General features: G+C 42.1%; 1 protein-coding gene across 3 annotated transcripts in view; it reads left to right on the forward strand.

The window, feature by feature from the left end:
* The window catches only part of LOC106817941, a 40,524-nt gene extending 31,367 nt beyond the window's left edge, over positions 1 to 9,157 (forward strand). The window contains exons 10-18 of one of the 3 annotated variants that reach the window (XM_014822648.1): positions 1,971 to 2,129; positions 2,825 to 3,077; positions 4,052 to 4,250; positions 4,871 to 5,025; positions 6,347 to 6,564; positions 6,861 to 7,000; positions 7,266 to 7,449; positions 7,739 to 7,897; positions 8,465 to 9,157. In XM_014822648.1, coding sequence (XP_014678134.1) covers positions 1,971 to 2,129; positions 2,825 to 3,077; positions 4,052 to 4,250; positions 4,871 to 5,025; positions 6,347 to 6,564; positions 6,861 to 7,000; positions 7,266 to 7,449; positions 7,739 to 7,897; positions 8,465 to 8,707 — 1,710 coding nt within the window. In that variant the 3' untranslated portion in view covers positions 8,708 to 9,157. Of the gene's footprint in view, positions 1 to 1,970; positions 2,130 to 2,824; positions 3,078 to 4,051; positions 4,251 to 4,870; positions 5,026 to 5,162; positions 5,318 to 6,346; positions 6,565 to 6,860; positions 7,001 to 7,265; positions 7,450 to 7,738; positions 7,898 to 8,464 lie in introns of all 3 variants that reach the window. The other 2 variants (XM_014822647.1, XM_014822649.1) reach the window with 2 other exon arrangements.
* The last annotated feature ends 3,829 nt before the right edge of the window (positions 9,158 to 12,986 follow it).

Here is a 12,986-nt window from a genome sequence, read left to right on the forward strand (position 1 = left end):
ACTTGCACCATTGCAAAGCATATGCATATAGATTCCTGATCAGAATGACAAAAATTCTTGATGTATTGAGAATGGGCGGATGTTGCACGCCAAGCATTCACTAGACATATGCCGTAGACACAGACCCACTCGCTGGCCTGTGCTCTATCTATACGTATACTTATCGAATTTCTCTTTACTTCGGCGTACAGGATCCTCACATGGATAGTCCTGTACGTGGGGGCTTGAGACAGTTGGATACGCCACGAATCTCTACATATGTTGCACCAGGGAATAACACGAAAAACATTAGTTTATCATAGGCAGTATTTGAAACGAAAGTCCAACCCATTCGTACATGACTGTTATATAACAATAGCTTTTTGTCATTTAATCCATGTTAGCGTGCTGAGAGGGTCTGTGTCCCCGCCCCCCCCGGGATACTGCGGCGACGTACCACTAGCGGTACGGTGGGGGATATACCGGAACGGTACCCTGCGTACTATCTAATGATGCCGGACTGTTACTCGGCCTACTCCAACTGGAGCTAGGAGTCGCGACGCCTAACTCCCTCACCCGAGCGCGAACCTAACCCTAATCCTAACCCCTAACCATGATAGACAACAACACTGAGGGTCACCAGGGTGAGACCGGAGGTGGCGTGGTCCGGGCACTGGAGCGGAAAGGCCACGGAGGGGGGAGAAGCGGGTGACGACAAGAGGGGAGGACGGAGGGCACGAGAGGGTTAGCGCAGTAGAGCGGAGACGAGGGGCAGAGCCGAAACAGAGCTATACGCTGACGGGGAGGACGGAGCAATAGAGACCAGTTAGGCCAGTATTCGTGGAGTTGTTGACAAGCCGAGAAGTGCCGCAGGGGCAATAAGGTGTCGGTAGATAAAGAGGGGAGGAGAACGCCTGGGTGTGTTGCTGTCATATAACTGGCATAGGGCGTTAGACAGGTGTTCCGCCACGATGCTAGTGGTATAATCTGATTAGGACCGATTCTAATTTTGAATGACTGGAGGTGTGAAATGTGAATTGTCGAGTATTGGTATACTACGAATAGCTTCCTGACTGGAGTGGACCCGGGATAGCTCCCGAGGATTATTAGGTAGGTTAGTGTGTTAGTAGACGCACGATTTTACCCAGCGGCGTGAGGTAGACCCGCGAGCTAGTAAATTGATCTAAGTGTATAAGTGTTGAGTGTCCGGACTGGTATGTGTTATGTAGTGCGAATGTATTATGTGTATGTTATGTAATGTAGGTATGTATCTTCCCTATTAGGCGCCAAAACGGCCCAAGCGATCTGGATGCGAATTTTCACAGGGCATCTCTTATACCCGGGAGGTTCTTAGACGAAAGAAAGACCTGATCAAACGTCAACTCACCGAAAAATCCGTAAAAAAACCGTCAAGTTTCGTACAGCTGGTACGTGATGCGTACACAGAAAAAGTCGGTGACTATTTCTTGCATCGCTCATCAGCCTGTTGCTTTTGTTGAAACCGAACAGTACTAAAAGCAGAGCCAGCCGGACAGCTCGCAGCAAATCTAAGTTGGGTTGTGCTGTCACATAAATGTCATACGTAACAGTTTTTTCCCCATGCTAAATTGTAAATATTCATATTCTGTGCAATGTTATTGTCGATTTTTACCCAATGTTCCTATTGTCCGATTATGAATAGTATGAATTAGTAGCACGATTTTACCCAGCGCAGCGGGTACCCGCAGCTAGTAAGTGTCTAAAATATTAAACAATGTATCATTCAGGTATGATTTTAATCATTGATAGAGTAGGTTGGTTAAGCCATGTTTTTAAACAATTCTTTGTACTTGAGAATCATTTATGCAGTATCCAGTAAACTATTATAACATCTCTATCATCATATAGCTTGTAGCTTACCACATGACACTGGTAATAAATCAAATTTTAAGGTGTGAGTTTGATGAACCCGAGAAATATGAATGATTTTTGTTTGCACTGATGTTGGTCAGGTTGCGAATGCCGTGGGTGCAGCGCTTAGCCAGGTGAGTGGTGCAGTGGACACTGTAGCCAACTTGGCTTTAGTATCTCGACAAGCTGCCATCGAGGAAGCCAAGCAACGAGCAATAAAGCTCACGGTGGATGCAGGAGCGCTGCCAACCAGCATTCGTGTGAGTGTAGTCAGTTTCATTTACTGCTATTCACTTGCAGATAGTTGGACATAGAGACAGGCAGGAAGGCAGGCCAACTGACTGACAAACAGACATGCAGGTAGCCATGCAAGCTAAATGACTGACCAACAGGCAGTCAGTCAGACTGACTAACAGACAGACAGACATACAGGCAGGCAGACAGACAGACAGACAGACAAACAGACATACAGGCAGGCAGGCAGGCATGCAGACAGACAGAGAGACAGACAGACACAGACGGATGGACAGACACACACACACACACACACAGATAGGCACGCATGCACGCACGCACGCACGCAGGCACGCACGCAGGCAGGCACGCAGGTAGGCAGGCAGGCAGGCTGGCAAGCAGGCAAGCAAGCAGGCACGCATGCAGGCATGCAGGCAGGCAGGCAGGCACGCAGGTAGGCAGGCAGGCAGGCAGGCAGGCAGGCAGGCAGGCTGGCTGCATGGCTGACTGGCAAGTAGGCATGCATGCAGGCAGGCAGGCAGGCAGGCAGGCAATCAGCCCAAATTAAAAGGCTCATTGATTCCGTTTGTTGCATTGTAGGTGACGTAGGTTTGCTTTAGCAGAATTCACATTATAGACAATTTAACATTCAGATACACAGCCTAACATACACATGGTGTATTATACCAGTTTATATGTGATCTTATTACATTGGTTGCAGATTGTTGATATTGGTGATGTGCCGCTAACCTATCTCCCAGGCAATGCGACAAGAATCAAGGTTAAAGCAGTAGGTGATCTTGATCGGCAGCACATACTTGGAATGAATCCTACAGTAATTTGTGAGGAACATGGAAATGCAGTTGCCCAGTTACTGACTGTAGAGAAGACACATACATCACTAATGCCTGCCACTGAAACAGTGCTTGACAATTTAGCAGCAAGTAAGACAGAAGACTTCAGCACGGTGGACGGTATGTATAGGTGTTTCTTCAGTAATTTAAAATGGTTTAGTCATGTTGTGAACTAATTTATATGGTACTAGCGGGATACCCGGCGTTGCCCGGGGAAATTAGTAGCGTTACTCAGTTGGTGACCGCTTGATTGAAAGGAAAATACCCCAATAATCTAACTATCTATTTATCCATACATCCATCCATGCATCCATCCATCCATTCCATACCATCCCATTGCATCCCATCCCATCCAATCCCATCGCATCCCATGACATCCCATCCCATCCCATCCCATCCCATGACATCCCATCCCATCCCATCCCATCCCATCCCATGCCATCCCATCCCATCCCATCCCAAACAGTAAGAAATAATAAGAAATCAAAAGATAAAAAATAAATTTAATAAATTAATAAATTAAAAATAATACATACTAAAGAGGTAGGTAAAGGGAAAAAAGGAAAAAAGGGGAAAATAAATTCCCCAGCTGGAACTCAAACCCAGATTCCAAGTGTACGTAGCAGACGGAGGTTCTAGTGATGCGCCATTACGGTTATACACCATGGATTCAGACATACGTGATGTTGTGTGTACGTACGTGACCGCCATCTATTGATCAATAGAATTTTTTATGAATTTTGAACTTTTGAACTTTTTAACTTCCCAGACGTGCTGATTCTGAAAATATCTTTAGTTTTCCTCTAGGCTGCGGAGTTCTCTAGTTATGCGAGTACGGACTAATTCGGCTGAACAACCATATATATATAGATGTACATGTGTAGGGCTGTATATATAGTTGACCATGCCACAATGGCAAATGGAACGTTCTCGAGAAGTTATGCTAGATGGAGTCAATATACATCAGTTCATGGTGATATCATTTCTTAACTGAAGTTTTATCTTGGAAAGCGTCTGTAAATTAGACCTTCACGTTAGCATGATTTCTACTCAACTAAGACATGCCTAGAACAGTGACGTATGCCTTATTTCAGACATGGGAGCTGAATCTGTAAAGTGGAAGCCACACATAGTTAATAACGAGTGGTTGCTCAATGAGCGCGATGTCGACTGCATTGCTATAGGAGCTGGTATTCTTGGATCAGGAGGTGGAGGCAATCCCTATATTGGCAAGCAGAGAGCTCTTCAGCAACTCAAACTGGGACGTAAGCTGCGAGTGATAGCACCAGAAAGGTTTGTAGTACTGTACACTCTGATCTAAGGCAATGTGCTTATGGTTCGAAATGATAGGAACCTAAATCAGTATTACTTGGTCCTGTCAGTGAAACTTCTTCTACAACACCAAAAGTGTTTAGCAAACTACTACTCTGGATTCTCTACAAAGGCTTTTGGCTTCAGCATGCACAGATATGTGCCACACATGTGCATAATTATTGCCTACAATCCCTTGCTTATGCTACGTAATTGGCTAGCAGAAGTGGGCCAATTCGCATTAAGTTTGAGTTATAGGAGATATATTTTATTGATAAAATATTTAGGAGGTTATAGCTTATCTTTTAAGGGAGGTTTAGACACGTTGGCCCTAATTTCTTTAAATTAACTATATATAGCCTTATGTATCAGCATCATATATGTCACGAGGAAGCAAATGAATAAAGTTATGTAATGATTTTCCATGTGATAGTAATAGTGATAGTGGCAATGCTAGTGGTAATATTGTTTTGTATATGTTTTTAAATTTCACTTATAGGACATCATCTTCATTATTGTTAATGCTGGCTTGCTTACCAACTTCCTTGTTTGCTAGCTTGTATGTTTGATTTACTCGTGTCTGCTTCTTGTTTGGTTTTCAGCTTTCATTCGGGTTATGCATCAGTGTTATGGATGCTTGGTGCACCAGTCGTATTTATTGAAAAGTTGCCGAGCAACACTGAGTGTCTGTCTGCCCATCAGACACTGGTACAGGTGTTGACTAGTGACCAATACCATAAAGGCTCCCTCAATACAGGTACTTCTGTGCTGTCACATCGTCACCAACCACTGTGACGCAGATGATCATCGTTGCCAAGCTGATCAGGCTGCGATATGGCAGGACGTTGAAAACTAGCTATTTACTACTTCCAGTTTTTGACATTTTTCTTTCAGCATGTCAACGGGTGTAGTTGTTTCTTGTGTAATGATGGGAGCACCAGTGATCATTAGAGAAAAGCTACCCAGCAATGAAAGTGCCAACGCATTTGAGACACTGCGGGAGCTTGTCTCTAGTGTCAAATGCAAACCGGAACATTACTTAGACATGGGTAATGCAGTCAATGAAAGTCTATTAAAGTCTATTAAGTCGAAAATAGATAAATATTCGGCTTGTTATATGTGTATTTGCTGTAACTTGTACTTTCACTCTCTGATGACAAGTGTACAAACAGTTCTGTAAACTAAATCCTATTACAATTGTTTAAAATATAATAATTATGTTAGTGCTCCATTGACCTGGTTTTGACAAAAAGGGAATCTAGTGCTTTCGAAATATGTGAAGAAAATATAGAATAGAGTAGACGGATATGAGCCAGTTAAATTTATTGTATCTGATGTAGTTCAGTCAACATGTGATGTAATATCAGTGAGCCTGACAAAATATCGGCCTAAAATGTCATAAGAAAATCAATATCAACTTGTGTTTATATACTAAACATTTGCAAGATATGAGTTAAATCTAGGTAATCCTTCAGATAACTTACCACCCACATAATGCTAATTGGTCGAAAATAAGGTTATCATTAATAGTGAAGACTGATATATAGTACAGGGTGCGAAATTAACGGGAGTACGGAGTCAAATACTCCCTGATTTACTGTCGGATTCCTGATTTGACATATGCAGGAGTCCGTGTGACTCCATGAAAATTCGGCCATATGTACTAGCTAGTTCGTTCCGGAGCATGGCCTCGCGGAATTGCCGTATTTTTTCAGCTAATGTCCAAAGAAAATTTGGCAGACGTGCAACCGCATGAATCTTAAAAATAAGCACATGTGTTATTGTTAATATCTTTAGTTTTGAACTTCAGACTGCGGACTCCCTTATTTTGCTACGGACTCCCTCTTTTTGAGGGTAGAGAGTTCGTTGGACTCCCGTGTTCAAAAGTTAATTTCTACCCCTGTAGTATGAGACTGTGATCATATTAGAAGTATATGAATAGAGAATCTCTATATCATCTATATGAGATCTTGTCATTTTCCCTATCATCTCTGTTATCTCTATTCATGCACTCATGATCATACTCGATGTCATCTAGCTTCCAGCACGGGAAAACTCATAATTGTTTCTTTATCTAGACCTCGAAGTGAAGATAGGCAACGGTGTGAAATACATACAGAATTTCCCAAAAGATTTTCACAATTGTGAAGAAGGAGAAGGTGCAGTGAAGGTCACAGCTGTAATGGCTGCAGAGATGGGAGGAGTAAACTCGTTTGAGCCAGTCATCGTAGGTGCTATTATGGATCTACCTATTCTAGATGCCGATGGGATGGGGAGAGCGTTTCCTGAAATTCAGGTGAGCTCTTCAATTTTACTTATATAGTCTATCCAACTCAGACCTTTACTTGTGACACTATTTTGTGTTAACATGTATTCAAGGTTGAATTGTTATGCATGAGGAACATTTATAACATGTGTGTATGTAGGTTGACTGAAAGCCTACCCACCCCATCTATTCTCTAGGTGTTTATATCATTAAAGACACTCGCCTAAAAACGAATATGGGGGTCTATCCGAAAACCTAAATATGTCGCACTGTTAACATCTCTTAGAAATTAACTATGATTTATGACGTCTGATTTATTCTTGTAGATGTTCACCCCTTTCATGTACCGTGACGAATATGCTCCTTCATGCCTGTCGGACGAGCGAGGCATCAGAGAGGTGGTCATTCAGGCAGACTCGCCAAAACACCTGGAGAACCATTTCCGTGCTCTCTGCGTGACACATGGGTAGGTGGACGTGTATGGCCACACATAAAAGAGAAGCTGTTCGCGAAGAATCTGATTTCTACATGGGGCCCACAAGCAAGGTCCCAGAAGATGGTATAAAGTGAAGTCATGCTTTCCTAAATCATCAAAATGTACATTCTACATTCTATCACCTTTATTGGCATCTTTCGCATCAGGCAGGGGACCCTTACCCCATGCCCCATTACACGGAGCCCATTTACGAGCACAACGTTCACTAGTCGAAACTGATGTCTGTTCGATATAGCTGCATGTCCGGATGTGCCATGGCACCTCTCTCAGCCGACGAAGTTGAAAACTTAACAGTGAAGTACAGCTTGAGTCGCGTATGGCGTCTGGGCAGAGCAGTGGTGCAGGCACAAGCTACAAAACGCAGCCCTGTGGATGCCATCATGGAGCACGAGCATGCTGTGCTCCTACTCACTGGAAAGGTAAATGCCCCACAACAAAATTCTCACTCTTCAAAGCACTAGTCTCTGTCCTAACATCCTCAAAGCTTCCTGTCAGCCACTATGAGGCTTTCGCATTTACAGTCAAGCCGCTGTAGTGGTCACTTCTATATAATGCACATCTGTCTATAAACAACACATTTGGCAACTCCTGCAAATGACAACTGTACAGCGGCATCACCTCTACAGAGTAAATTTCTGTCTATAGCTGATGCTTCTGGCGTTTCACTTGAGTGACACAGATTTGACTGTATGACGTGTTCTGTGGCAGATCGTCGATGTGCAGAGACGCATCACCGGGGGCTTCACTCGTGGGCGGGTCTCTGTAGAAGGCCTCAAGGACAAGGAGTATGCCGGCACCAGGCTGCATCTCGACTTCCAGAACGAATACCTCATTGCTTACGTGGAGGCTGAAGATGGAGTTTTGCAGGTGAGTAAATGTAGGGGATACCCTAGCACCTCTCATCTCAGCCCAGCTAGCTCATTTCCAAACCTAAACCAAACCTTGGCTATGTAACGCAGGTTGCCATATTGGAAGTACGTTGATTAGTCATGCCTGGACCAAATAATCATGTGAGAAATGACAGCAAAAGACCAGAAAAATCGTAAATTAAAATCAGTGCAATCTGATTTGCAGTAATTCTGTAATAAAGGCTCTGTCAATGACCAAATTAGGACATTTATGTTATAGTTCCATGCAGGACCATAGCAGGGGGAAGTCTCCCCCCTCAGGTCACTATCACATGGCCAATAGCCAACTACGAACTGCCCACGGTCAACTGTCCAGAACACTAATTGCGTTTGGCTGGCTTCCCTCCGCCAGGCAACATGCATATTCATCAGATCCGGGACAATGACAATTAAATAATTGACAAATGAATTATATTTTTTAATGACAAATAATTATTTATTGTTATTATTATAATAATCATTATTATTTGTCATTATTAACCCTCCGAGGGCAACATATTCATCAGCTTCATCTTTACCTGCACAGGTGAGGACGTGTGTGCCCAACCTCATCATGATGGTTGACACTGACAGCGGCGAGCCGGTGAACACCGACGAGATATGCTACGGCCTGCGCGTGTCCGTGCTGTCGGCGGCGTCCGCTCCGATCATACGCACGCCGCGAGCTCTCGAATTCGTCGGACCAAAGGCATTCGGCTACGAGGACGTGGAGTATGTGGAAATCTCAGACTACGTGGAGTACGGCTCTGTGCTGCAAGAGTATGCTTGAGTAGAATCGCATCAGCAGTGCGGCACGTCCTTGACTGAAGTAGCAGGATGATAGAATGATGTAGTGTGACATGAATGTATATCGTGGGTGGTTGTGGGGTGGTGGTCTTGTGTCACAAATATTGACTAAAACAGATGATCCAGTAATGATAAATACAGTCGACCTAACGCATATTGTTCTTGCACTGACCCAAAGGGAATGTATTAAATGCGTGATTTTTGCGTATGGTATATTATATGCATGCTAAACAATATAATACATGTATGTCATAAGTATGTAGAATTTGGTCATTACCTAATGAAAATTGGATGGCTTGTAATGTTTCCGGTGTCAAAAATCCAAATATGTGGCAGTTTATGATGATGGAATGAGAGGGTCAGGAAGTCATTTTAATTAAATTTAATATAATTTTCTAATTCAAAAATCTGATAATTAGTATAACTTGTAATATATTAATAATAATAAAATAAAATAATAATATCAATTTTAGTAATATATTATTATATAGTTTTTCAATTCATCCTGCTAATTTGCACACCACTGTCTTTATTAAGTAGTAATATCTGAAGTGGTCAGAGGGTGCATATTGGATTGCACTCCCACGCATTGTACAGTGCGTGTGCGCGTGCGCGTGTGTGTGCGTATGTGTGAACAATCTAAACACTATCCAGCCACACGGACTCAATCTATGGGTAGAGATTCCGGAATGGATAGAAGACAGTAATCACTCTCCCACCAGCATGGTATACACGCACGGCTAATTCTCAGCCGACACTAGGGTAGCGGGTGGCTCGGTTTACCTTTTTATAAGGATAGATTCGTAATAGAGAAACAAACAATAAGCAATATTCTGACAAAAACAATTCGAACGATTCTATGATTTTGTGTAGTCAAAGCTTCTTGATATACAACATTGTTATGAAATTGCGCCCAGTTATTATGAATATGCCTCTCTGGCTTTGCAAGACTTGTCTCGCCATTTAAATAAACAGTTGGCGACATCTGTCACGTGCCTCTCTTATCATTGGCATTCGCTTTACATCAAAATAATACATGAAAACTAAACTAGCTAAATTAAATACATAGGTCAATAAACTAAACCAGTCAATATAGCACGGTATCCGTTCAGGGTCACTTTCGTCGTAAAATAATGAGCAGAATTTAAAAAGTAAATATTTCTCCAAACGTATGGATATCACCTCATTTTAACCAAATTAGTTGTATTGGTCAATCTGGCAGAGTTCTGCACCAGTGAAGTCACCTGTATTAAAGTCAATTATATTGACATCAAAAAGATGAATAACACCTGATTTTAAAGGACCCGGGCTCGTCATTTGCGGTTAACTAAATTATGTAAGTTATGATTTTTGACCGCACGATGGAGCCACTGTGCAGTTTTCAAATACACCGCTGTCAGACGCTGTGGTCAGACCCCAGAAATAGAATAGAAGACTTCTATTCTAGACTTCTATTCTATTTCTGTGGGTCAGACGCTGTGGTCAGAAGAAACCATGGCATAGGCCTAGGCAATAAGGCATGGATGAGGAAACATCAATTTTGGCATGCTATTGCCCAAACATTTGTAACCGTGCAAAGGGAACGCGGGCTATAGTTATTAGTTAATACTAGAGGCTAGAGCTATGCACAAACAAGAAGACCTCTTCTGCAAGTTTGAGCCACGATCGTGACGTTAGACTCGACGACAGTGTCAGTGATCCCGTGAAGACGACGTCGACGAAGAGGTATGCCACTACTACTAGTACTAGTACTAGTAATGCTTATAAATATAATATAAGTTATATACTTATAGCCGTATAGGGTCTATGTCCCACAGGGTACTATCGGAGGGTACCCTGTCCCTGGGGTACGGTTCGATATATCCGAACGTACCCTAGCTGGTAACTATCTGATAGTGATATGGTTAGGGTTAGGGTTAGGGGAGTAGGCGTAGGCGACTCCCTAGACTCGTTAGCGTAGTAGGCGAGGTATGGTCCGGCATATGTCGGATAGTACCGTACCAGGGTACGTTCCGACATATATCGAATTGTACGGCATACCCAGGGTACCCTCCGATACCCTGGGGGACCCTCAGCGCCACTATTGTAATGACTAATGTACTTTATTTTTATTACAAAGATAGTTATATTATTTAAGTCCCAGGAATAGAAATTAACTTTTTATCAAGGGAGTCCAGTGGACTCCTTGCCCTGAAAAAGAGAGTCCACAGTCTGATGAGTGATTTTCAAAGCTAATACTAAAAGTAATAGTAAAGATAACAATTACGCATGTTTTTAATCTTGTTTTGCTTGCATGACTACGGCAGTACGGCTATGTATCACCATATCACAGCATATCTCATTATCTGCCATCTCCTCTACCGGGGAGGGTTTCACTTGCGAAACAAACTTGTATACTTTATACCATATGAATTATACAATATATTCGAATGTATACACAGACAAATTACAATTTTACAAATACAAATGAACGAAAATGAACCACTAAAAGTGTGTGTTGTGCTGCTTTTGAGACTCAACTGACAACTGAGTGCATAATGATTTATTTAATTTAAATTGGCATAGAGGCTAATACCGATAGATGGCTACATACGCTGGAATTCAGCTGTTCTACTTTTCTGACATCACCCCACTACTAAAATAATCGGCCTATTTATCGTCATTATATCTACAAAATAAATATAGGCATAATGCAGAACAAAGGGCGTGATACTACGAGAAAAGTGAATATTATAGATCCGATTTTATCATGCACACGTGCTGGCAGCCCGCTCGGCTGCAGTTGGACCATATAAAAACGGCTGAAGAAAATGATCTTAGCAGTCAACGGCGACCAACGTCCGAGGCCCAATTCCCCATATATAAATATAGGCATAACGCGGAACCCAGGGCGTGATGCTGCGAGAAAAGTGAATATTAAAGATAGGATTTTATCATGCACACGTGCTGTCAGCCCGCCCGGCTCGCGAATTTGCGATTCCCAAACCGTATAGCTATGGAAGAAAAATTGAGCAACGCGATTGGCTAGAAAATGTTTAGGACACGCCCACTATCGCACGCACACCATCGGCATCGCGCATTTTGCACAGGGGCTTATTTATTTTATTTCTTATTATTTTTGGCTAATTTTGTTTTATTTTAGAATTAGGGTTAGGGTTAGGATTCGGGTTAAGGTTATGGTTAATGTTAGGGTTAGGGTTAGGGTTAACTAATTTCTATATCTACGATTTTAGAATCTGTCTCAGTGGGTCAACGCTAGACCGTTTGCTTCGTGATCGTGAGTTACCGCATTCGAACGCGACGCGGGGTGTTTTTATTTTCCTCTGCGTTATGTATTTCTTTGTATTTTATTTGTTTCTGCATTTATTTGTTCTGTAACTTTTGTTTATGTTCTGAATTAAATATATTTCTTTATAATATTAGCTTATAATTTATTATATTAGCTGGTTGAGTAATAATGCGTGTCCTAAAATTTTTCTAGCCAATCACGTTGCTCAATTTCTATTCCAAAGCTATACGGTTTGGGAATCGCAAATTCGCGCCCGGCTCCACTTTGACTGTATAAAAACGGCCGAAGAAAATTATCTTAGCAGTCAACGGCGACCGACGTCCGAGGCCCAATTCCCCATATATAAATATAGGCATAACGCAGAACCAAGGGCGCGATGTTACGAGAAAAGTGAATATTATAGATAGGATTTTATCATGCACACGTGCTGGCAGCCCGTCCGGCTCCAGTTGGACCATATAAAAACGGCCGAAGAAAATTATCTTAGCAGTCAACGGCGACCGACGTCCGAGGTCCAATTTCCCATCTAATATTTGTGGAAGCTTCTCTGTTCGTCTGTTCACGACCACCACCACCACCAGCCACCACACAACGTCTGACCCAAAAAAAAACAAGACAAAGTTGGGAATCTTGTATTAGATTGAAGCAAGATATCTTAAGTAAATCTTGTATTAGATTGAAGCAGCATATATGTTGAGTGAATGTTGTTGTATTAGATTGAAGCAGCATATCTTAAGTAAATCTTGTATTAGATTGAAGCAGCATATGTTGAGTGAATGTTGTTGTATTAGATTAAAGCAGCATAGCTTAAGTAAATCTTGTATTATAGATTGAAGCAGCATATGTTGAGTGAATGTTGTTGTATTAGATTGAAGCAGCATATCTTAAGTAAATCTTGTATTAGATTGAAACAGCATATATGTTGAGTGAATGTTGTTGTATTAGATTGAAGCAGCATATATATTGAGTGAAT

Source organism: Priapulus caudatus, unplaced genomic scaffold (assembly GCF_000485595.1).
Source record: "Priapulus caudatus unplaced genomic scaffold, Priapulus_caudatus-5.0.1 Scaffold1936, whole genome shotgun sequence".
Lineage (NCBI taxonomy): Eukaryota > Metazoa > Priapulida > Priapulimorpha > Priapulimorphida > Priapulidae > Priapulus > Priapulus caudatus.